Raw genomic sequence first — 27,570 nt, forward strand, 5'->3', positions numbered from 1 at the left:
CCTCTGTCTCCCGAGTGCCGGTATTAAAGGCGTGCGCCACCACGCCCAGATGCTAGCATTTCTAAGCAGAGACTTGGCCACACTAGCTTAAAAACTGCATTTGCAACTGTTAGCATTAACTGCACAATACAACTTTATGTGCACAGGTACTCCCCAGGCCTTTCCAATGTAATGAGTTCCTTTTAGAACAATGTTAGGATAGTTGAAATCACAGCATTATTGCAAAAATGTTTAGCAGCTTAAGAAAAGAAGTCCTATATGACAGTTTGCATAAATACATACAAATAGTACAAACATGGCCACGTAGAGCTCAAGGAATTGGCTAAAAGTGAAATGAAAGACCTTGAAATGTTGGCAAGAGTTTCAAGGTACACAACAGAGGCAGAGAAGCAGTCTCTCTTTGCAGCCTGTTTTCAGAGAACACTTAACTACAGCCTCAATACACAGCAGAGATATGCTTCGGGTGAGAGTGAAAAAAAATGAATTTCTAATTTACTCAAAATCCCATTTGAAAGCCTTTATTTTTGAAGAATAGCTATGTTATTACTTCTCTTTTGTTTGTGAGGAATATCAAAGGGCCATAACTGTGCTGGTAAGTTATGAGTGAACTGAGCTAAAATGGTGGTTCACTCACATGGCAATGAAAGAACTCGAAAGAGAAATGGACGCCATGGAACTGTGAGCTCACATAAAACGGCAGCAGTAAAATGGAAAGTCCCCTGTGACACACACAGCCCGCCAGAAATGAGAAAAAGGCGGTGCGTTCTCTCACGCACGCACCCACTGCAGTGCACAGAACTCCACAAATTGGTAGGATAGGATAAGAGAGGAATGAGCTAGAATGTCACTGCAGTGCTAATATAGGAAGAAGACTGAGAACAAACTGTGACATTAACATAGGGGGAAGATTTGAGAATATTACAAAGATTATCTATGTAAGAAGGTAGAAATTAAACACAGACCAAAAATTGATTAAGTATTGGGTTATATCTGGAGATGGACTGGCTTGTTCTGATTCACGGTACAGCGAATTAAGTGATCATATCAGATTTCCCAGACTAGGTGGACTTCAGTTTCTTCCTTGGTAGAATGTGAAAAATGGTGTTATTTTAAATCTTTTAGAAGATTCATTTAATGATTAAAAAAACAAAATGTAAGCACTAGCACTCACTGGGCACACACTAGGGTGATAGAGTTTTCAAGTGCTCGAAATGTGCTCAGGCTACTCTTATAGAAATAAAATGATATCAAACTTTACCTTTATTCCATGAATCTAACTACAAAGAAAAAGGAAATGACAAGAGAAGAGATTCAGAGAAGTGAAACTGATACTTTAATAAATCACACTAGCACTGATGTCAAAAAAGCCGAGCGTGCAGCCATACACTAGTGGCCTCTTTGCTCGTTAAGACACCCATACGTATGGAGACAGCAGAAATATCCGAGGATGATTTCCATATGGTCTAAATCTGAAATATGTTGAAGCTGACTGACAACTAAAAGAACTATTCAGATCTACAAACTGTCAGAAGTAGAAAGGGAAGGCCAGTTATGTGAGACATTTGGCAGAAAGTTCAACTGACAGAAACAGGCCTCAAATTTTTCCATTAAGAACATACTTTGTGGATTTCCTTAATCATCTCTCCCCTCCTTTCCACTCACTCCTTCATTCTAGTCTCTTTCTATATTCCTTTCCCATTGGTTTTAAAGCTAAAATGATCTGAATGCCTCACCTCTCAGACCCCAGAATCAATGACTCAGAGTCTCTGAACCTCAGCTCTTGACCTTCCTACTTCATCCCTCACAACAGTGGCTTTCTCTGTTGTTGTTGTTATTATTGTTGTTGCTATTGTTACTGATGTTATTGGTGTTGCTTTGTTTTCCATTCTCAATCGCCATTCCACTCATCCCCTACACAAACTTTTTAAAAAAACCTTTCCTAATGACAAACCATCCCTGAATCTTTTCAGATCGCCTCTGAATCGTCACTTTCTTTGGATCATCAGACCACTCCCGGGCATGCCCACTCACCTATGCCCCCTCAGGTCTCCTCTTTTGCCACGTACCCTCTTGATTCCTATTTCTCTTTGCTACTCTGTTACTTCATCCTTTATATTCTATATTCTATTCAGAGATTAAACACTATTTTAATTCAACAATACCCTAACCTTTCAATTTGCTCATACTACTGTTCTGAGGGGCCCTCAGAACTCTCTAGAGTTTAGCTCTGAAACTTTCTAAGATCAGGAAGTTAATTGATTGTTGTTGGTTTTGTTTTGTTTTGTTTTGTTTTGTTTTAAAGTGTCACTGTCTGGCCCATCACTTTCTCCATGGGAATTCTGATTCCTAAGGAATCCCATAGGCTTCATGTGTAACATTACTTACTTGCTTTCTCGGCATCTCAACTTTCCTGTGGTTCTCCTGAAAGGTTTGACCAGACATACAACAGAAACCTCTGCTTCCTCTTCTAGATGCTCAGGGACTTCATCTAGCCCACTACACAGATTCTGACTTCTATGCTCCTTCAAAACTCACTCTCCACTCTAACCCATCAGACCAATTAGAACAACTTCTATGGTATTCTCCACTGGATTACAACAGGGTCTTCAACTATTGAGCAAAGTGCCTAGTGCTTACAGTTTCCTTCAACTCAGACAATGCTTGCAGGTCTGGAAAGTCAAGGATTTAAATCCCTGAAAATACAAATCCCAAAGCAGCCATTCTAAACTTGAGACAGAATTAGCTTTTATAACTTGAAAGGATTTGTTATGCAGGAAAATGTCTGTTTCCTTGGAATGCTAGAAAGAATGAACATATTTGTTCATGAATCAACCGTAAAGAAATGACAAATGTCTTATGCCTGAAATCTTCAAATAATTTCCTCTCTGTCTGAGACTTTTTAAGCTCAGAAATTTTGTTGGTTCAAAGCCAATGAGCTCATATCATGTTTCCCATTTTTAAATTCTACAGATATATATATATAATTCCCATTGCTTCAGGAAATAACCACAGACACAATTTTCAAGCTGAACTTCTCTGGCAACCCACCCACACTTAGGAGAAGGGTGACCCCTTTTTCTAATGACCCTCCCCTCTCTCATCTTCTGCTCTACTATGATCTTCTCTACTTTAAACTCTCTGATAAAACAATACCTATAACACAATTCTTATCCTGATTATTTAATGAGAATATTAATATTAGAAACTTCAGGACTTCTTATCTTTACATCACTATTCCTAATAGCAAATACTTCAGGGGTTTTTGAGTTTATGCTAAACAAATAGTAAACATTTAATTAATTTCATTGATATTTCACCTTGTCAGCAATGGATTCAAATAGTACCTGATTTCACTCTAGCCTTTCTTTACTCATGAATTAATGCTTCAATTGTCCAGCATTGCAGCTATCTTTAATTATTCTGGAGACATCATTCAGTTATGAGTAAGAAGTTATATGAGAGGTCACTTGAATTTTAGGTTGATCATTTTTTCACAAAAATCATGAGTCTATAGACATTGTATAATAAAAATTTTCAAGCTAATTGACAAGTTTGAATTAAATAATCAGATGATCATATGTAACTCAAAATTCTTCCACAGGGTCATTGAAAAATAATGCTTTTGAATCTTCAGTTTGGTCCTAGAATAAACTACTTTAGTCCAACTTTAACAGAAAAATAGTCTAGCAACTTTCTTTTTTTATTAGATATTTTCTTCATTTATATTTCAAATGCTATTCTCAAAGCCCCCTATGCCCTCCCCCGACCTGCTCCCCAACCCACCAACTCCTGCTTTCTGGCCCTGGCATTCCCCTGTACTGGGGCATATGATCTTCGCAAGACCAAAGGCCTCTCCTCCCATTGATGGCCAACTAAGCCATCCTCTGCTACATATGCAACTAGAGACACAGCTCTGGGGGTACTGGTTAGTTCATATTGTTGTTCCTCCTATAGGTTTGCAGACCCCTTTAGCTCCTTAGGTACTTTCTCTAGCTAGCAAATTTCAAGAAGCATAAAGCAATATGCAAGTAAGATCATCATGTAATTTTTCATGCAAATGAGGACAATGCTCATGGTATAAAAGAAATTATGACTACTAGTGATCAAAGACAATACATGTAAACCAGGTCTCTAGCCAGAAAGTCAGGAAACGAGGTCCACTTCCAAACAAAGCATCTTAGCTCAGCAGAGTCCTCACTCCTCTACATAGACCTGCTGGGACTAATCCCCAAAGGATAAGTGCTCAGAGAAGATAACTGAGCAAGAGAAGGGGCAAAACCACGAAACAGGTCAGAATAAACCTTAGGTCCACATGACGATTTTAAACATGACCCCAAAGCTATTTTCATTTTCCCCATTGAGAGGTGTAGCCTATGTCTCCTACCCTTGAATCTACTCTGAACAATAACTGATCAATAATCAATAGACTAGGTAAACAGAGCCCTGAACCCCTAAGGGACCATACATTAAATTATTGGTCAGTGTCAGTTCAGCTACCTTAACAGTGCTGCCCAAACCCTCACTGATATTTCCCATACACTTGAGGTGTGACTCACAGACAAAAGAAGAGACCGCCCGCATCAGAGAGCTTTCTGACCCCTGAGAGCTCCAGCAGGCCTCACCTCTTACTCTGGAAATGTTTGTTTTGCTTTCTGACATATAGCCATTTCTTGGGGATTTGATCCTATTATCATTACTTAAGGACCCCCTCATCCCTGAAGATCTTCTCAGTTAACAGAAATCTATGTTGAGTCTGAAGTTACTGTGCCTCCTTCATCTTTCTCTTATTTGTTAACATGGTAAATTTTAACTCTGTCCACTCATTTTAATGTGAACCCCTGCAGTTAGAGGATTTCTCGTTGACAACAGAGATCCAAGTCTTGATTTTATCCACTGAGTCTTTTAACTGGTGCATTTTGACCATTTACATTGAATTAAGTTTGATATAGTGGTATAAATGTCTATAACTTGTGCTTGTAACTACTTTCTCTACACTGTATTTGTCCTTCTTTCCTGATGTTTCACTTGTTCTGATTTTAAATGATAATATTATATGATTACATTCTCGTTCCATATTCTTAAATTTTTATAACGGATGTTCTAAAGTTTATAATATGTGGTTTTAACTAAACTAAGGCCACTTTTATAACTGGATCGCATCATATATTGCACAGAACCATCATTTCAGAGAATTCTCAAGGGCGACCTCCTACTCTTTTGTGAGACTGACACCATTCATTCCGCTTCTGTTATTACTGTTCCATATATCTGCCTCTTATGGCTTCAGGGTTGTGCTGTAGGTCAGCAGATGCTGGTTACAAATATCTAGACCCATATATCTCTCTAGAGACTAGGATGGTGGCTTGTCCCTCAGGACACAGTTCTCAGTTCTCTGGGAGATTATAGAAGAGTCACTCATTTCTAGTTTGCATGTTTTCATTATAAGGGCAGAGGCGACAATGTCCAAGCTCTTTACACAGCAGCCCCGATATCCTCAGTCTCAATATGTCCAGAAATCTCTACTGTCCTAATAGGAAACCCAAAGGGAGTGAACAACAGCACCAGCTTTCAGCCATGTATTGTGAGCCCCTCAAATCCCAGTCAAACTGCATAAAACAATGCACAGGGAACTCATACCCAGCCCTTTACCAACTGCAGGCATGTGAGCAAAATAAATGCTCGTTGGTTTAAGTCTACTTTGGATGATTGCTTTTTTAAGCAGAAATATCTGAGGATAACCCTTAAGGTACTGTTGACTTCTCACCCCACCCTGTACCACCCCATGGCCCTCATCACATGCCTTTCTCTAAGTGAGCGGAGCACGCCCAGGTCTACCATTTTACTGAGGACTTTTCTACTTTGAGGCCTAGTCTGGAACACATTTTTCCTTATTCATTACCTGGCTGGCAAAGCAAAACAAAACTTGTCCGTGATATCTAAGCATACATGGCCCTTCCTCAACAAGTTCCCAATGTGCCCTACCTGCCCCCCCCCACCTCACTCTCTCTCATTGCTTGAATTTCCTGACACTATTTGCAAGTGTATACATTTCAATCTGCTAATTGAGTTCATTCCTGCTTCTCCCATTGGATTACAATCTCCGAAAGGAAGGCATGGGTTTCGTTTATGACATCCCCAGTGCACACAGAAAACACTCAGTGATGAGTCTGAAATTCAGAAGAACAGGCTCTTTCCAGCAGGCACTGTCTTTGTGCACCTCACAGGTTAAAACAGGGTGGGCCAATCCTAATACTACTGACATCCTATTCAAGTATGTCTTAATTGCAGGAGATGGTCTGGTTAATTTAGAGGGTATTTCTTGGCAATGTCTGTGGCCACTACCACATCTCAAGCGACGAAAACCAACACCTCCCCCAGAGCCTATCAATGGTTCTCTGGCTCCCAGAATACGGTGATGCTACCTAGCATCTCATTCAAAAGAAAGGATGCCAACAGTGTCAAAGCAATTCAGGATGGCTGCGCTCTAACCTGAAACAAGCAGCTTCACTGCGCTCTTCCCTTCTCAAACAAGCCCTAAACAGGACCCCTCATACTAGCAAATGTGATCATTACAATACCTGAGATTTTTCCATATTTAATCTTTCAAAAAGAATTAGTGCAGACACTAACTCTGACATCAGCATATTGCGTGGAGGATGTCCCAATCAAAGGATCAAAGAACTCAATCAAAGCAGGTAGCAGAAGCCACCGCACATAAGCCCTGTCTGACAGAGATTTGTTCTAGTGTGTGCTATTCTAATAATTGAAATCATGCTTCTTGCTTAAACAATAACCTTATTGCCGCTTTTGTCACAAAGATTGGGCACTGTTTGTTTTATCTGCTGCAAGCTAAATGAAACCAGCTGTACCAATGAACCAAATTCTAATGTCTGCATTCTTCTTGCAAAGGAAATCGGGGCTGGAATCTGCAATTCGAGTAAGCTTCAATGTTTGCAAAAAAAGGAAAGAAAGAAAGAAAGAAAGAAAGAAAGAAAGAAAGAAAGAAAGAAAGAAAGAAAGAAAGAAAGAAAGAAAGAAAATTAGCAGTTGTAAATGGGTGGACTGCTATCCTCCTTGGTAAGGATAAGAGCTCTATTTTTCAACTTTCCCCTCTACACGAACACTGAAAATTGTGAGACAAACCTCATCTATTACATAGCTACTCTATAAAAATCTCATTTCTCCTATTGTACATTGTAATACCATATTGTGTGCTTTCAACTACAAAACACACAGTCACCTGCTGTAGTGACATTTTCATATCCTACAACTAATTATGGTGGCCCTCGTTGGATTTTGGAGCAAGATGCAAACAGCTTAGGCCCACAGACTCCAAATCTAAGCGGCACTGGATCAGACCTAATGAGGAACAGACAGAGTTGGGGAGCAGTAGTGAACATCTTTAATGCCAGCACTCTGGGTTACAGAGGCAGGAACATCTCTGTGAATCCAAGGTCATTCTGGTCTGAAGTGTAAGTTCCAGGACAACTAGGGATACACAAAGACTGGAGAGTGGAAGTGAGTGGGATGTAAACTGAATAAGTAAAAAATTTAAATTAAATTTAAAAAAATCTAAGGGTGTGGGAGAGACAAGGGACATAGACAGAGAGAACGGACTGTTGACCCGTTAGGATAATCTGTGCATTAAAAGTTAAGGTTGAAACTCCCATAAAGCTAGACTCCAGTGTTTTCTGTCTGGGGATTTCTGACTTTTCCAATTCTCCCATCTCCTCCTGATAGTGTTTCAGGGGAGCTGACCTAGAGGGCAAGCAGAAAGAAGCGCATCTGTAACCACACACACACTGGAAAGGTAGTCCACTTCTGCCTTTCTCCTTGCCCTGCTTGTTTTAATTAAAAAGCATTCCTTCCCCCTTGTTTCTCCCTGGGGCTTTAAAGAGCTCTTTGAAATGCATTTAGTACACATCAGTCTGGGTTTGGCTACCCTTTCAATTTATGAGGTCGTTTAATTTCAAGTTCAATTATTCAGCACAAATTGGCAGAATGAAATGCTAAAGAAGAGTGGCACTTTCAATCACATAAATCTCATGTTACATAAAGTGAGCAAATTCCTCTATTGTTCCTATTGACCTCCGAGATAACAATTTACTGCTGGCACAAACCAGTGTGGGCAGGTTCCTCAGATGCAGCTTAGCAGGCTCCTGAGGCATAAGGAAGGCCTTGGCTTCTTCACCTCCACAGAAACCAGGGAGAAGCTGAGAAAACAACTGCTTATCACGACCATCTGTGGGGTAACCTAGACAGATGAGCCCAAAACTCCAGTTCCAGAGATGGAACAAAGAGTCTGTTGTTCCGTTTCGAATGATACTCAGAGTCTGTGGAAACCGGAAGTGATGGCAGACAGCCTGACCTGTTTACTGCCCTGCCGACTCCGCTGAGGGGAGTAAACGTTTATCATTTTACCATGCACGTGGGACCCCACATTTGAGCTTAAGGAGAGTTCAAGTTTGTTCTGCCAGCCGCAGCAGAGAGAATATGGGTCTGCATATCTCATGTTGGAGAGGTGACATGGTTGGAGGGCTTAGCGATGTGATAACCAGGCAGGCATGGGTACCTATACAGAAGCAAACCGCAGACCCTTCCAAACAATATGGCTTAAAGCCAATGCCATTTTAATACTCAATTACTATAGCTTAAAGCCAATGCCATTTTAATACTCAATTACTTTTGCTTCGTCACTATTGCACAATATCACACCAAATCCATTTTCTTTTATTTTGAGACCTTCAGAGTTCAACAAATTTAGGCTTATTACCAAAAAACTAAAATCTTGTATTTTCTTGAGGGAATTGAAGTCACAAAAGGAAAGCATGAAGTATCACACAAGAAACGGGATGGTAAGGCAGACTTGACCTACCAGGACTGAAGGGGTGGCTTCACATTTCAAATTCTGCAGTACATACTTTCATTTCTGTATTCTAAATACTATACCAGTTTACATGGACCTGTCTTACCATGTGCTAGTTTATATAGTACAGAGAAATCCTACCTTACATAGACTTACGTATGCACCTGTACCATATCTCTTAAAGATTAAGTTCTATCATAAAGCCACTGGTTATTGAACAAAAGCCCAATGGCTAAGTATGATATACCTCCTTATGAGTTGCTGGACAGGCCCCAGAAGCCACAAATTCATAGACTCTTACTATTTTTCTCCATCACACATCTCAAGGTGATGAGACTCAATGGCTGAAAAAGATTATACACCTTGGCTGCCTGACAGAGGAACTGAGCTAGAACTGAGCTAGAAGCTTTGTCCTTAAAGGCATCAACTGCCTTACCCAGCTATGAACCCTAGGACCTATGATACCTACCTGCTAGGCAAGATGTGTTCACCTGTTAGAGATGCCAGTTAAGGGAAATAACAAGTTGCTTTTATTAGGTCTGAGGTATACACCACAATATAAACCCATGCCTATTACCTTAAACCCAGTGAAAAACCCATGGCTGGGAAGCCATAGGACCTAGCAGAAGTACTTAATACCACTGTTGAATTAAACTGACCAGAATCAAACTGCCTTCTAAATCAATATTTATCTTCATACACATAGACAAATACTACTGTGAGCCACCATCAGAAAAGTCTCAATTTCTAGTGAGCAACCATAGTTGCAGACTCAAAACTGCCCAAGATGTTGAGAATGGGTTTTGTTGAATGCTCAACCCTAAACAAGACATTTATGCCACCTACTCCAAGTTTTAAGGAACAGTGCAGAAGTGGGGTGGGAGAATGTAATAGCAGAAAAGTAGGGAAAAGAGCTGGAAAAAAAAATGCTTTCATTTGGGCAAGCTCAATCCCAAACTTACAACAACTAGGATGCAGGTACTGAGTCAGCACAAGAATGAGCCTGTCAGCAGCCAATCATGGAGGGAGGGCAGACTCTGTTTCTGCTTCCTACTCTGGCAGATAGCTTCAGGGGGAGAGGGAGTCTCTGCCTTCGGTTGTATACTCACTGGGGACCCGCACCAGTCACCAGTGGATAGTGCTAGTGGTCACACAGATGGCCCTGGTTAAACCATACTAGTTACAAAACAAAATCAAAAGTAAGGGATCTAGGAAAAGGTCTGGTAGGAGGAAGGAGGGAATCAGGGGAAGGTGAAATGTTTGTGTAGATAGTTATATATATGTATGTGTGTGTGTGTATATATATATATATATATATATATATATATATATATATCACTGTCAAAGAACTATGATGGTGGTGGTGGTGAAGGTGGTGGTCATAATAATAATGATGATGATGATGGTAAGTATAGTTCTTACTCCTCATCATGGAAACTTCTCTTTACAACATGTGAAGATGATCAGAAAATCACAACAAATTAAAACACAGACTGGTGGGTCCTAATCCTAACTGATACATCTCCCACGCCTAAGGCTCAGAAATCATTGTTAAAGAGAGCTATAAAGATTATAAGAGCCACAGCCAGAGGAACAGGTACTTTGCTATGAGATCCTGCCTCCTAGAATGTAAGAGAAGCTACACTCATGAAGTTTTACTAATATGACTTCTTAAATACGTACTAAACAGGGATGTCACTAATAAGCATGCTCTCATGGAAGGAGTAAAGTTCAAGAGGCCTCAACTCTAGACAAAGAACAACAGGTAACTGAGAAATGCGGAGAGTGGGAGGAATGTTCTTCTCTAGGGAGGAACCCCCTAATCGTTTATCCAACACAGAACGGTCAGTCCTGAAAGCAAATGCATACAAGTAACATTATATGGACATATACATACATGTATGTATACATGTATGTATGTATGTATGTATGAATAAGTACACATATGCATACATGTAACAAATGGGGGTTAACTTTGAAAAAGCAAAGGGCACATGGAAGGGTTTGGAGAGAGGAAGTAGAAGGGGAAATAATGGAGTCATGTTATCTTTAAAAATGCAAATTAATTGTGAAAACTAATCAAAAAGTTAAATTCCTCAAGTATGGGCAAAAAAATTAAATAAAAAAGTGAGCAAATCTCAAAGAGAGGAAAAAAAGATACACTGCAGCCAGTCATTCTTCAGAAGTCAAACAGGCAGCCACCTCCAAAGGATCTTAATGAACAATATTTGTGTTTCTACAAGAATGAGGCCAGAATCCATCAACAACATCATCATCATCATCATCATCAATAACAAAACCTCACTCTGTTCTTCTACAGGTTTCTGAATCATGGATTGCCATGATCCCAACATTATATACAATCCGCTCCCCACAGTCCATGTAGGCTTTTTATCTATGTTTTACATCGCTAGAAAAAGAATCCCAGATTTTCCCTCCTATGTGTTTTCGTCTTGTCTCTTCATGGACCATGATGTCAGCTGAGGTTGTTGGTACAAGGAAACCAAACTGTCATGATGGGAGCAGATTGTTCGGCCATTTCTCTAGATCTCTGAGTTACACATCAAATCTATGGCCCGTCACTCCATACTTGTTCAACCTGCCTGTGAGGGTCACATAGGTATTCCCAGCTCTGTGACCATCAGTGATCTCAAACGATGACTGTGCAGCATAGCCTGACTAGAACCTGGCATTTGCCTCTCTTCCAAGCATTGTTGATGCTCTTGACAGCATCTGACAGGACATTCATGCACACCACAGTGATACCAAGGGAAGAAGTCAGTAAGAGAAAGATATATAATTGTAATAAGAGGGTGTCACATATCTGAATGTTAAAAGCAATATGTTTTGCTTACATTTTGGGTAAAAAAGCAAGAACTAAGGGACAACTAACATATGTCACAGGTACTGAAAGAAGATTGCTGTGAATGCAATGTCAAACTGTGAGTTTAAAACAAATAACTCTTAAGGATTAACTTATGTAAACCACATAACTAAAACACAAGAAGACGTGTGTAGTGGCTATTCCTGGTTGTCAACTTGACTATATTTGAAATGAACTACAATCCAGAATTGGAAGGCTCACCAGTGAACCTAATCTGGAGGCTGGGAGATAGAAGTTTCTGATCTGGATCTTGGTATGGAGATCTTGAGACACAGTGGTGATTGAATCCAGAAGATTAAGACAGGGAGATCTCCGAGTCCAAGGTCATCTGGGATTAAAGGTGTGGTGGCACACACCTTTAATCTGGGCTACACCTTCTGCTGGGGACCATATAAAGACATTGGAAGAAGGGAGTCTGGCTCTCGCTCTTTCACCTTCTTGCCGTGTGGGACTCAGCAACTGCTAGATCATTGGACTTCCATTCACAGCTACTACTGAACCATTGTTGGGATTTGGACTGCAGACTGTAAGTCATCAATAAATTCCTTTACTATATAGAGACTACCCATAAGTTCTGTGACTCTAGAGAAACCTGACTAATACAACGTGTTTTCATTGTAACAAGACCACAGAAAGGGAACTTATACGGCAAAATGGTCTTGAGAGTTGAATGATGGATCATTTATTAAAATGTTTGGTATACAAGCATGATGACTTGAGTTTGGATCCCCAGCACCAATGAAGAAGCCAGACAACTGCAACCCCAGAGCAGGCGATATAAAGACAGATTCCACACACTTGCTGGGCAACTATTATAGACTAAATGGCAGGCTCCAGGTTCATTAAGAGACCCAGTCTCAAAATGAAGGTGGGTATCAATAGAGGAAAAAGTCTGATATTGACCTCTGGCCTACACATGCACATGTGTGAGACATACACTTGGTGTGTGTGTGTGTGTGTGTGTGTGTGTGTGTGTGTGTGTGTGTGTGTGTAAGAGAGAGAGAGACAGAGACAGAGACAGAGAGACAGAGAGAGGGGGGAGAGAGGAAGAGAGGGAGGGAGAATGTGTATATACAGACACAGACAAAGTTTGTGTAAACAAATACTATGGACATCAAGGAACCAAGAGGATAAGAGGAATCCATTATAAAGGACATTAATAAAACAGTCTTGATCCAAAGGGAACAGTGAACAGAACACAAGCACAATGTTCTGCTGTACTCTGTGAAGATTAAAGGTAGAATATCTTTGGTGAAAGTAATCTACAACTGAGGAACCCCAAGACCACCACCACCACCCCACACAAGGCTAGAAAGAGGAATGGAAAAGAACCTCCCTTAGAAGTCCTTAAAAGGCACAAACTGCCCTCCCTTTGACCTTTCACCTCCAGCTCCAGAGCTATAATACAACAAAATCCTGATATTTAAGCCATCAAATTTGCTTGGACAGCCCTAGACAGCAACCACCCTGAGGTTGGTGGTGAAATCTAAACATGACATGTAGAAATCAATACAATAAACATGCGTGTGAAATCCTCACAAACGGAGAAACACAGATATCTCTGAGTCCAGGCAGCTCATCTGCAAGAAACAAGAGACTGGGGAGAATGATTAGGAAAAACAAAGGTAGAGATGGAGATACAGGGATGCCGATGCTTATGAGGCAGTGCTGGGGAGTACAGAACAAGCAGTCGGGGTTTAAAAGGCTCCTTTCATTATGTAGCACTCTGAGGACACACCAAACAAACTCAACTTTCACATTCTGCTGCAAGACAATTAGGAAGCTCTTGTCTTCTCCAGAGCCTACCAAGCGGAAGGAGTGGAGCCGAAGCAGCCCATCACCTCTTAAGTCAGGTGAGTGGGCAATGCTTTCCATCTCCTGGTGGAGGAAACAAAATTCTGGCTTGAAAGTTGTCCAGAAATGTTGACAAGATCCATTTAAAACTACTGGAATGAAAACTATCAACTGTCCAGAATCACTTTTGTAAAGACTAAAGGTACTGGTAATGTCTTTCTTTTAGTCAGGAATAATGAATGGGAAAACGTTCAGCACTCACTATGATTTTTGAAATAAGTCTTCATGTTAAATTCTCAATAAAGTTATTAACCTACACTTTAGTTGAACACATCTTTTGTGGGCAGGCAGTTCTAAGTGCCTGCTTCCTCTTCATCAAGTGGTATGTTCGCTTTTGTTTCAGTCACAACTGAAATAAGTCAGGGCATAAGGACGGACCATCTGGATTGTTCAATAAAGATCAAACCTTCCCAAGGCTTTGATGCATGTAAAGTAAGAAGTGATGGGGTAGTGATAAGGGAAAAAATGTCTCACAACCAAAAAGACATGAGATAAACAAGTGTTGCTACTAAACACCTGTGTGACCCCACAAAGGTGATGAAACTATGAACCAAGACTGCTGACTTGTGAAAGAAGACTGTGGTGGCAGACACTGTGTAGGACTCTGTGAGAGGTAAATGGAGCTAAGAGAAGTACCGTGGTTTATGACAAACAATGACTTTCTAATGGCTAGGCAGCATCACAGTGCTAAGCTGAAATGTACAACTGCATTTTATATAATGAATATTACTAATTTTCTTTAGGAAAGAAGAAGAATCTTGGGATACAACGCTATAAACATTAGCTTCACTGTACAGAGCATTACTTTAACCTTCATGCTCCCAAGCTGCCATTAATGATATAGATTTCTGACTCTATTTGTTTTCTATTTGCCGTCAAGTTCACTCAATATTGAAAAGAAAAGAAAAAAAGCCCTTTAACAGTTCTCAAAGTTAACACAATTTACTACTTTTAACAATATATTTCTATATTCCTTTACCTTCATACTCTTTATGAGGAATATTTACTCTTAACTTAAAAAACTTTCAGCAAAACTATGAGCATATACACACACATACAGACACATGCACATGCACACTTATTCAAATTAGACCTAAAAGAATGTTTTCCATTACATTTTCTCCATTAATTCCTATCACAAATTATCACTAAATTGGGAAAACTACAAAAAAAGGATAATTTTCTTAATAAATACTATCTACAAAAGTTAAATCAACGACAGATAAACAATTTAAAATAGGCCTATAACCTCCCCAGTGAAATAGAAGCAGCCAATAACTCCCCCCCCACACACACACACACACAAGAAAGCCCAGGCAAAAATGGTTTTGGCATAGATTTCTATCAGACTTTCACAGAAGCACTAATTCCAATACTCTTCAATTATGCCACAATATAGAAACATAGCCCAGTTCATTTTATGAGGCCACAGTTACTCTGAATTCTAAACCACATAAATACCCAACAAAGAAAGAGAATTATGAACATAGAAACAAATGTTTTGAAAAAGTACTTGAAACCCAAATCTAAGAACACAATAAAACATAATCTACCATGATCAAGTATGCTTCAGAGATGCAGATATGGCTTGACATATGTAAATCAATAAATGTAATCAACCATATAAACAAACTGAAGGAAAAACAAAACATGATCATTTATTTAGCTGCAGAAAAGGCTGGTGAAAAAATTCCACAGATTTCATTATAAAAGTATTGTAGAGATTAGAGAAACAAGGTATATACCTCAACATAATAAAAGCACTTTATGGCAAGTCCATCACCACCATCAACTTAAGGAGAACGACTCATAGCAATTGTCTTAAAATCAGGAAAAAACAAGGTTTTCCACTTTCTCCATACCTATTCAATATAGAACTTGAAGTAATATCTAAAGCAATAAGACAATTGAAGTAGATAAAGGGGAAACAAATTGGAAAGGAAAAAAAATCGAAGTATCTTTATTGGCAGAATGATATGATAGTATATGGAAGTGACCCTAAAAATTCCCATAGGAAACTCCCAAGGTGATAAACACATTCAGCAAAGTAGATTAGATACAAAATTAACTCACAGAAATCAGTAGCCTTCCTATATGACAAATGAACTGAGAAAGAAATCAGGGAAACATACCTTTTACAATAGCCTAAAAATGTTTTGTGTTAACCTAACCAAGCAAGTAAAAGACTTCTATGGAAAAAAAAAATCAAATCATTGAAGACCATGAAGAAGATATCAGAAACTGAAAAGATCTCACATGTTCATGAATTGGTAGGATTAATATAGTAAAAATGTACATCCTACTAAAAGCAATCTACAGATTCAATGCACTCCTATCAACAATCCAACAAAATTGCTAACTTCTAGTTGTCGTACAGAGCTAAAGTAGTTTTTAAAAATCATGGTATTGGCACAACAACAGGCATGCTGATCGATGGATTTGATTTGAATACCCAGACACAAATCTACACACCTATGGTCACCTGATTATTATTTTTTTTTACAAGGAAGTCAGAAAGACACACTGGAAAATGACAGAATCTTCAACAAATTGTGCTTTTCAAACAGAGTGCCTGCATGTAGAAGAACCCAAATAGATCTATATTTATCACCCTGCACAAAACTCAACTCCAAATGGATCAAAGAGTGCAGCATGAATCCACATACACTGAGCCAGGTAGAAGAAAAAGTGATGGCTCTGAACTCATTAGCACAGGAAAAGGCTTCTGAACAGAACACCATTAGCACAGGCACTAAGAAGATCAACAGTTAACAAATGAGGCACTATGAACCTGGAAATCTATATGGCAAAGGACACCATCATTCATTCAGTGTCCTACACAATGGAAAACTATTTCTACCAGCTACATATCTGATAGAAGGCTAATATCCAAAATAAAGGACTCAAGAAACCAGATACTAAGAAAACAACACAAATAAAAATGGGGGTATAGATCTAAACAGAGAATTCTCAAAAGGGAAATGTAAATGGCTGAGAAATACTTGAAGAAATGTTCAACCTTAGCCTTCAGAAAACTGCAAATCAGAACTACTTTCAGATTTCACGTTATGTCCATCAAAATGGCTACAAACAATAACCCAAGTGACAGCTCACTAACACAGCAAGGATATGGATTCGGGTATAGAATCACAGCTCATGTCCAGACAGACCACACAGGCCAATACAGATCCATGTGAGAGAGGTTTATTGTGGGAGATGGGGGCAAAAGGGGGTGACAAAGATGAAGGGAGAAAAGAAAGAAAAGAGAGAGCAAAGATCAGGAGGGTCTGCCTTTTATTTAGGCTGAGGCTATGACATAAGTAACCGCTTACAGATAAAGGTGGGAGGTAAACCAGATGGACACTGGGAATGCATGGTGATTGCCATGGCAACAGATGTGCAGGTGACATCAATGTCATCACTGGATTCAGAGGTGACCAACAACCAAAGCCAATTCCTGATACCAACAAGGGAAACACTCATCCATTGCTGGTGGTAGTGAGAATGTGTACAGCCACTATGGAAATCGGTATTGCCATTCCTCAGGAAGATGAGACTGGAATTACTTCAGGATCCATTAGAGTGAAAACCTGTTCAGCTACTATGTAAGTAAGTATTGCAGTTCCTCAGGAAGATGAGAGTTGAATTGCTTCAAGATCCAGTTATGTAACTTTTGGTCATACACCCAAAGGATGCTTCATCCTACCACACACTTGTTCAACCAATTCAGCTCTACTCTGTAATAGCCAGAAATCTGAAACCACCCTAAATGTCCCTCAACAGAAGAATGGATAAGAAAATGTACATATACATAACAGAATATTACTTAGCCATCAAAAGAATGAAGTCATGATATTTTCAAGTAAATGGATGGAACTAGAAAAAAATCCTAAGTGAGGTAACACAGTCCCCCCCCCCCAAAAAATATAGTATGTATTCACTTATACATGGACATTAGCTATTAAGTCAATGAAAATCATGCTACAATCCATAGAACCACAGAGGAAGGTATAGAATAAGGGACTAAGGGGAGTAAATAAATTTCATTAGGAAAGGGAAATAAAATAAATATTTATGTTATGGATTGCTGTCTGTTTTTTTTTTTTTTTTCTGCCCCCTCAAAAAGACTGCCCGTACTCAGGTGAGGTCAGGTGAAATCTTAGTTAGTCAGATAAGTCTAGAGCCTGTGATTGGGCAGTGGAAGGAGGGGGTGGAGCTGAAAGTTTTAGAGAGAAGAGAGAAACAGGGAGAGACAGAGAGAAGGACGGAGAGGAGATGGAGGAAGAAGATAAAGCAGATCCACGTGGTCTGAAAGCCACAGGTAGCTAAGGCTATCATAGAAGGGCAATGGAGCAAGGTAGGGAATATTTGCCCCGTCTAGGAGTGTAGCTTGTATTTATATCAACTGAGTTTTGAGTTCTTTGTGGGGGCATTTTGGGAGTTGAAGATTTACTGTTATAAATCTGGCTGATAAATTACACACCTCTGGAGTTTTCATTTTACAGGGTTAGGGGTTTAGAGCCAGTGGTGGCCAGTCTCACCAGTGGTGGCCAGTCTCACCAGGCTACTGCAGGGGTAGGATAGCTTGGGTATGGAGTGGTTCGGAGGCAGGCTAACTGAGAGAACCTGGGAAGACCTCGGCTTGCAGCTTCCCATGGTGGAGGGGAGACAGCGTTGCCAGCTTTAGTGTGGGTTATTTTTTTTTTAATAATTACACGCTACATTTATGGATGGGCAACAGGGGTGCTGGAATAAGCAGGGAAGGGCAGGGGTGAGGGGGATGGGAGAGAAAATACAGGGAAAGATAGCTACAATTCAGGGCTATGTGAGAAAGAGTGTTGAACCCTAATACAGTAGATTTCTAAAATATATATATACTTAAGTGAAAGTGATCTAAATGAAATCACTAAGTAATGGGCAAAACACAGCTCTAACAGTCCATCTCTTCTCATCCATTGAAACTTCTAGTGCTGGGAATGAGTTAAATATAATTGAGTTGTTAACCAAAGGGATCCCATGGGAATCCCTATATGACCCAGGCTGTTGCCAAGACAGAAATTACAGGTTAATCTCCACAAACTGACAGCAAGCCCTCATTCCTAAAGACAACACCTACACAACTCATTGAACACGGAGAGCTCTATCTGGTGCCTACCTAGAGCATTCATGACTACGCTCTAGTCTTGGTATAGGAAGGTACTGCATGCACACACTGCCAAAGGAGAAAATGTAAACATCAACCCAGCTACAAATCTCCAGTCTCCACATGATGCCCTGTCTGCAAGATGTGCTAACGCAATCGTGGCACAAACTGTGTGGGAGTAACCAATCAATATCTGATTTGAATGAGGGCCCACACCAGGAGATACAAACCACGCTGGACACTTCTTTTGTGACCAAGAACCAGAGATTAGCTTGCCCAGACACCAAGGCTAAAACTAAATACCACAGTTCTTTAAAAAGAAAAATTAAGTATCAATAAAATGACTCCTAATGACATTCTGCTAAACTCGTAGATCAGTGCCTCATCTAGTCATCACAGAGTGGCATCCTCCTGCAGCAGATGGAAACAAATGCAGACATTTTGCAGAATGTGAGACACATTGGAACACTTTATCGTAAACTGGAAATCTCCATCTCTCTCAGGGATCAGGGAACTCCAGAGAAAAGGAGGCAGAAAAGGTGTAAGATCCTGAAGGGGATGGAAAGTGAGGCCCTCTGAGCCAACAAGACATGCATACACATATGAACTCACAGAGACTGAGGCGGCATACACAGGGCCTGCGTGGGTCTGCACCGGGTAGGGTCCTAGAGCTGAAAGGAGAAGAGGATGCATGGCCCCATCCCTAACCCAGAAGCATCCCCAGTGAAGACCACTTGCAAATGAAAAATTCGTTTTCTCCAAGGGAGTCTCACTGGGAAGACAAAGTACTCTGAAGACTGGGCCTGATGCTCAACAGGAGATGGCGAGGAGGAGACAACAAACTCAGAGGCCTCTGTGGAGGAGCCTGTATCTCACCCCCTCCTCTGGTTTTCTTTTTAATTTTAACCTTTTAAATCCTTTTTCTTGTTTTTTTTTTTTGTTTTTGTTTTTTTGTTTTTTTGTTTTTTTGTTTTTTTTCTCTAGGTTCTTGTGCATCTATTATAGCTTCGAATGTGGAGTTTTTACTGGATTCCCGAGTGATGATGGATGGGTCTCTGTGCCTATATCTGTTTCTGATGCCTTTTCATAGGCTCTTTTTCTTCTGTTTGTTTTGTTCTATTCCAGTGTGTTTATTTTTGTTTATCTTATTATACTTTATTTTATCATTATCTTTGAGAAGCCTCTTTGTTTTCTGGTGAGAGACAGGAAGGGAGTGGATCTTAACAGGAGAGGAGGTGTAGACTTGAGAGGAGTAGGGGGTGGAGAAAACATAATCAGAATATATACAAAGTTATTTTTCAATAAAATAAAACAGAAAAAATTCTAATGTAAAATCACTAAAAGGATCCTTTGATCTCTGATAGAATAACGGTATGATTATCCAGTCACTAATCTTTGTGCAGAAAATGCATCCAAACTGAAACATTCTCTTCTGGATGGAGAGGCGGGTTCATGAGACTTGGGGCATTCAATTACTATAAGTCTTCAGAAGTTCCTCAAGCTAAAAAAAAAAAAAATGTTTCCCAAGCCTCCTCCAAAGGGTCATAAAATCTGTAAATAGTTCTAAGGCAGAGAAGGATCTTACCTTCCCACTGACTGCAAGACTGTGAGAGACATTCAGGCAGGCAGCTTTCAGGAGTTACCTAATCTGGGGTGAGGTGAGGTTTGGTGAAGAAAAAAAAAATCTGTTACCTAAACTCTTGTAAGTTATCCTAATAAAGTACAAAAAAAGTCAAAATCTCTCCTTTGATCTCAGGATAGTAATGGGAGGGGGAGAATTCGGGAAATAGGGAAGGAGGTATGCCTCTGTATGAAAGTATATACTACGTTATGCCGAAGTAGACAAGGAGAAAGAAAGAAAATAATAGCGGAGGGTCTTAAACTAAATTATTTGCAAAAATATTTATCATAAGGATGTCAAAAATGATAATATGTTTGAATATAGATCAGTTAAACGTTTTCTAAAACCTAGATGTCCCTTGGCAAAAAAAAAAAAAAAGGAGAAAGAAAATACGCTATATTTACAGAATGGATTATTACTCATCAGTTTTGTTTTGTTTTTTAAAAAAGATATCATAAAAGTTGCACGCAAATGGATGGAAGTAGAAAACAGTCATTCTGAGTAAGGTAACCCAGACCCAGAAAGGGAAATATGGTATGCATTTGCTTACATATGTATATTAGCCATTACATAAATGATAACCAAGCTACAAGCCAGAGACCCAGGGTCTAGGGTGCACACATGGATGTCCCTGAGAGGCAGAACTAGAATAGATTTGACAGGTGGGCTCAGGGACATGGGGACTAGAACAGGAGTAGCGGGAAATGAGGAGGAAGAGAGGTAGGAGAGAAGGACAGAATTCATGGAGAAACAGCTGAAACTGAGGGCCATTTGAGGAGGCTATGGAAATCTACTGCAGGGTAAGCTTCCTAAGATGTATGATAATCCTAATGAGGCCTCCTGTTAATGGAGATATGGAGTCTCAGCTGAACATATCCGGTCATCAAACAAGGGTTTCAATTCTGGGAATGGTTGCATTCAATGGAATTGTTGGCCAAGGGGGGACCCATGACAATCCCCAAACAACCCAGGCTGATGCTAAAATAAAGAGTTGCCCTCTACAAACTGACCATGGGGCACCACTGCCAAGTACAGCACCCACATTGAACATGGAGAACTCCAGCTGATGCCTAGATGGAGCCTTCACCCCAACATTCTAGTGACTTTGATGAAGGAAGGTACTCTGCCGATTAGCAAAAGAGAAACATAAAACACCTACTCAGCCATAAAACCTTTGGCCTACAATCTGTCCTGACTGCAAGACATGCTAGGGCAACGGTGTCACAGAACATATTGGAGTAGCCAACCAATGTCTGATTTGACTTAAGGCCTAATTCGCCACGAGCCAGACCCCATCTCTCCCACCGCTTAGGTGACCACAAACCAGAGATTAGATAGCCCAGACACCTAGGGTCAAAGTAGGCCTTTTAAAAAAGTATCAACAAAATAACTCCCAGTGCCTTCTCCAGTCATCATCAGAAGAGCATCCTCCTGCAGCAGAAGGGAAGAGATGAAGAGGCCCACAGCCAGCCATTACTCGGAGAGAGAGTCTAAATGGAATGTCTCCATCAAATCCTTCCCTCCCCTGAGATCTCAGAGAACCATGGAAGAGGAGGCAGAAAGAGTGTAAGGGCATGGAGGACACCAGGATCCTGAGGCCTTCTGAATCAACACATGAACTTACAGAGACTGAAGGAGCAGGCACAGGGCCTACACATGGGTCTGCGCCAGGTCCTCTGCAGATATATTATGGCTTCCCATTTAGTGTTTTTATGAGAACTTTAGTGTGCAAATGACTGGGTCTCTGCTCTTGTGTCTGTTCTCGAGACACTTCTCTCTCTGTGGAGTTGCCTTGTCTAACTTTGATATGATAGAATCACATCACCTTTTGTCTCATTTGGCTGTGACCTCTAAGAAGTCTGTTTTTTCTAATGAGGTATAGGAAGGGGGTAGATCCCAAGGGCAGGGCAGGTAGGGAGGAACTGAGAGAGGTGGGTGGGGGAGGGGGGAGACACTATAATCAGTGTGAGAAAAGAATCTATTTTAATAAAAGGAAAAATGAAAGAATATATACTAGTTAATTAATAATAATTAAGACTAACATATACTAAAGCACCATGAGGAATTAATTACTTCATTAACCTGGAAAATAACTCCCATTTGAGTGTTCTTGCTCCATTTAGAAAAAGTAAGCAAAGTTAGGATGAACCAGAGATGTCCACAGGAAACCTGCCAGAAAGAAAAGCACTTCCACAAGCTTCTAGACTCCTCCTAGCAAGCTTCCAGCAGTTGGGAAACCAAACAGCAGGAAAATCTACTATGCAGTAAAGTTGGTTGTTTACATATACTGTTATTTAACATTGACAACAGATACACTGCACATAGGCTGCATTCCTGAAAACATTTAACTTACTTGCTTTTCCCTTTGTATACTGTTGCATAAGATCCTTCCCCTAGTTTTTCCAGTTTTTCGTATGAGTCAGCTTTTCCAAATTTGGGACTTGTTGGCTAAACAAGAAACAGAGGGAAAACAAAAGATTGTATCAATGTAACAATACACTGGATAAATAACTTTTCAATATAAGAATATTTTTTAAACAATGCAATCAACAGTCATAGTGCAAATTCAGAAAATACAAACAAACACATGTAGAATCAAATTTACCCATAATTGAACCAAGGGAGAGCTAAGAAGATTTTGACATAGCATTCCCCCAAGGCTGCTGTACTGGCAACTGCTTTTTCATATAGATGTCTTCATGTTCAATATATATTATGTTTTATGATCTGTGTTCACACATTCAGTGTGTTGTGAGCATTTTCCATATTATGACATATTCTAAATTAGAGATCAATAAATGATATACACCGGTCAAACGTACATACCTCATGTTTTTATACAACCTACGGACATAGAATAATTGTTGCCTTCCTTGTTTCAATAGTTGGGGAGGGACCAAATAAAGAAAAAATTGTAATATATGAAAACTGTATAAAAATAACATTGTATAATCCGTAAAGTTTTATTAGAATGGCCATCTTATTTACGGCTTCCTAGTTATAACAAAGCTGTAGTTACAACAGAAATTATACAAATGATAAAACTCAGAATCCAATGTTACTCTTATAGTAAAGCATGACTGTATAATATTTAGTCTTAAAAATATTCGTCCAACATATTTAAACAGAAAATCAAATAGATAAGGATCCATCATTCAGAGATAATGGATCATCCTAATCTTGCATTCTAATAGGTCAGAAAAAATATTAAGGACTGACAAATGAGATTACATGAAATCGGTGAACATCTGCCCTACAAAGGAAACAAGCATCAGAATAGGAGACAGCTAACAAAATGGGGGAACGTCTTTGCTAAACGTATACGTGATAGAGGATTAACATAGACAATAAAGGAAGGCATCAAAAATTAAACACGAAAAGTCATCTAATCAATAAATAGGTAAATAAATACAAATGACCAATAGGTATTTAGAAACTGTTCAACATCCTTAGCTTTCAGGAAACACAAATTAAAGCAATGCAGAGATGCTGTCTCACCCTGATGAAAATGCCTAACACATGAAAGACAAAAATTGCTGACAAGAATATGAGCTAAAGCGACCTACACACTGCTGTTAGCGGTGTAACCTTACTATGGAAATGATGAACTCACAATTCATATATGCAACCCACCTACATCATCATCAAAAGATTAACTTGATAAAACTCTGGTTCATAAACACAATGAATTTTTATTCAGTCATAAAGAAGCTGAAAATCATAGCATCTTCAGGAACATTGATAGAGATTACCATTAATATGATTCTTTAAATGATATACAAATAACAATAACATAAGCAACACAAACCAGACTCAAAAATACAAGAATGATGGTTTGTCTCATATATGAACACACACACATGTGTGTGTGTGTGTGTGTGTGTATAAGCCCATGTATAAAACATATACAGTATCATGAAAGTAGAAGAGAGCCTATGATGAGGCAGAAGAGGATAACTTGGGGGAGACAAAAAGGAGGAAAAATACTATATCACATGTTTTTCCTCATATGCAGAATCTAGATTTGGTTATACACACCCAGGAAAGCACAGGGGAGAAAACACACACACACATACACACACACACACACACACACACACACACACACACACACGGAGAAATTTATACATTGAGATTATAGGGCAGAGTGGTAGGGAGGTTGACTAAAAGAAAGCACAATGATACAAATAATGAAATGTCACAATGACATCCATTACCTGTATGCCAACGGTAACAAGAAATTTTAAAGGAAAGTAACAAATATATTCTCTAGTCTCCTCTCCACTCCAAGTGTAACACTGTGACTAAAAATACATTTTTAGAAAACCTAACAAGTCATGACCACAAAGAAAGAAATGATCTAATCAGATACTTTGAGGAATCTTGAATAATTAGGAATAAATTTTCAGAGAAAAGTCCCAAAATTAAAAAGAAAATAATTAGATTAAAATAGCAGAAACCTCGAAGTATACATCAGACCGCTCAACACAGGAAGAACACTATGTCTTCCCAAGAAAGGTAAAAGGAGACAATGTTATTAAAACATGAAAGACAGGTGAGAGTGTGACCGTCAGGCTACAAGTACAAAGCAAAGACACGGGTAGCCAGCATCTATAGAAAGGGCAATGTAGAAAAAGTATTCAGAACCCTTAGTCATCAGGAAAATGCAATTATGCCTAATGTTATAACCATGACTTTTTAGTTAAAATAAAATGACATCATGGCCTTTTGATGCCATTAACAGAAACAAGTGACAGAAATATAATAAGCTGATGGTGGTTCTCAACTAAAAACATGAGTACAAATTCTAAACTCACAAATCAATTCACACAATCATGAAAGATGAACCGATGAAAGAGAAGCCTAGAGTTTAACAGTGAGAGGAGCTATAACTCTGCAAACAGAGGTGAAGTGCAAAGGCAGGAATGGCTTTGACGTTATTGCATGATCAATATTGAAGCAGTATAATAAAACATTTAATGGGTATTGAGTGGGAGAAAACATAGTTGAAACAGGAATAAACTCAGGTTTAAGCATTCTCTCCAGAATTTCCAAGTAAAGACAGCCTGTTTCTGCATAGAAATGTAAAAAGAGAGTGCAACTTTTAGCACCTGAGTCAAATATATTAAGGAATTAAATTCCACAGTACTTCAACATTAGGCCTGGCTGGAATAGGGGAAGAAGGGCAAGAAAGCAAGGAGAACAGACAATCATGTTAAGACTTCAAGAAGTATTCAGAACAGAGAGCAGACACTAACTCCAAAGTCACAAAATTTTTCTTACATCTTCAAAAGCATTTGCTACATTTTTAAAAGTTAGATGTACATGTCTTAAATAAATAGAGGAATGGAAGGAAAATCCAAGGAAGAAAGTAGGAAGGTAAAGAGGGAAGTTAGAGAAGAAATTCTCAAAAAATATCAAACATTACAATAAACATGAATGGACCATCTTTGGCAGATGAAAGTTCACAGACTTGTGCAGTGTGAGGACTCAACAGTATGCTGTCAAGAAGATTCAAAAACACAATAAGACGGTATCTGAAAATAAAGGAGGGAAATCCTTCAAATGTTTGTGTTTATAATGGAGTTGTATAGTCTGTTTGTGTGTACCGGAACATTATTAAGACTGGAAATCAGCCGCGTGCAAGTAAGCTCTCAACTTGCTTCCTTAACAAAATCTCATTCTGTTCAATCAGACAAAACCAGATTGGCTACATGTAACAAAATTGTTTGTTTGTTTGTTTGTTTTGTTGGGTGTTAACGAATAGTGCTGTGGAAACTGCTTATCCAAGCAACGAAATTAAATCCCCACTTCTCATCTTGTACAAAAATCAATTCAAAACACATCAAAAACTTTCATTTGAAACCTGAAATGTTTACAATGCTAAGAAGAAAAAAAAAAAAAAAAAAAACAACAACACTTCAAGATACAGGCAGATGCCAGAACTTTTTGAATTGGATGGCTAACTTAGGAAATAACAACAAAATTCAACAGTTTGAAGGAAATTTTTAAAAGACTTTGCAAGCAAAGAAAGCAATCGCCACAGAGTTCCAGCCTAGTTTATGTAAAGAACTGCAGAAATTAACCACAAAGGTTGTCAGTTAATAAACAGGACAAAGAACCACAGCCCTGTTTCCCAGATATTGTGAGTAAGGTTTCCCAAACATATCTGCACAAAGCCTCTGAAATAGGATGAATTACTTAGGACCTGCCCTGGAATGATATAACTGGGTTACACAATAGTTCTGTTTGCAGATTTTTGAGAAACCACTAGAGTGGTTTCTCCAATGGCTACATCCAGACCAACACTTACAGTATTTGTATCCTTGACAATGGGAATTCAGACTCGGGTGAAACGTCATCCACAAGGACTTCTATATGAAATTTTGTGATGGTTAAGAATGTTAAATATATTTTCAAGTTTCCTATTTCTTCTTTTGAGGACTCTGTTTAGTTTCATAGCCCATTTTTTTTATTACTTGGCTCGTTTTCTTTTTGGGGTTTTTTTTTTTTTGGCTTTTTTTTATTAGATATTTTCTTTATTTACATTTCAAATGCTATCCCCAAAGTTCCCTATACCCTCCCCCCGCCCCTGCTCCCCTACCCCCCAACTCCCACTTCTTGGCCCTGGAATTCCCCTGTGCTGGGTCATATAAAGTTTGCAAGACCAAGGGGCCTCTCTTCCCAATGATGGCCGATTAAGCCATCTTCAGCTACATATGCAGCTAGAGACACGAGCTCGGGGGTACTGGTTAGTTCATATTGTTATTCCACCTACAGGGTTGCATTGGCTCATTTTCTTGAAGTATAGTTTTGTGGGGGTTTGTTGTTGTTGTTGTTGTTGTTGTTGTTGTTGTTACTAGCCCTCTATCAGATGGGTACCTGGCAAATATTTGTTTTCCTCTATTCTGTGAGCTGTCTCTTCACTCGATCAACAGTTTTCTCTACTTTATAGAAGCTTTTTAGTTTCATGAAATCCATTGTGTGGACTGCTGGTCTCATTTACAGAAGTACTAGGGTCAGAATATCCTTACCTCTGCCTATATGTTGAAGTGTAGCCCCTACTTTTTTCTCTAGCAGTTTCAAGGTATTGGGTCATATCCAGAGGTCTTTGATCCATTTGTAGAGTCTCATTCTGGGTCAGATATAAGGACTTAGTTTCATTCTTTACATATTGATATCCAGTGTTCCTTGCACCATTT

The 27,570-nt window shown here is 39.3% G+C and overlaps 1 protein-coding gene across 1 annotated transcript in view; it reads right to left on the reverse strand.

Moving 5' to 3' along the window:
* Window positions 1–27,570, reverse strand: part of Cdk14 (cyclin dependent kinase 14) — a 534,124-nt gene that overhangs the window by 367,119 nt on the left and 139,435 nt on the right. The window contains exon 4 of the mRNA XM_021190228.2: window positions 22,722–22,816. Within this exon, the coding sequence (XP_021045887.1) occupies window positions 22,722–22,816 (95 nt within the window). The remainder of the gene's footprint in view (window positions 1–22,721; window positions 22,817–27,570) is intronic.

The sequence above is a fragment of the Mus pahari genome, chromosome 2, assembly GCF_900095145.1.
Source record: "Mus pahari chromosome 2, PAHARI_EIJ_v1.1, whole genome shotgun sequence".
NCBI classification, from domain to species: Eukaryota; Metazoa; Chordata; class Mammalia; order Rodentia; family Muridae; genus Mus; species Mus pahari.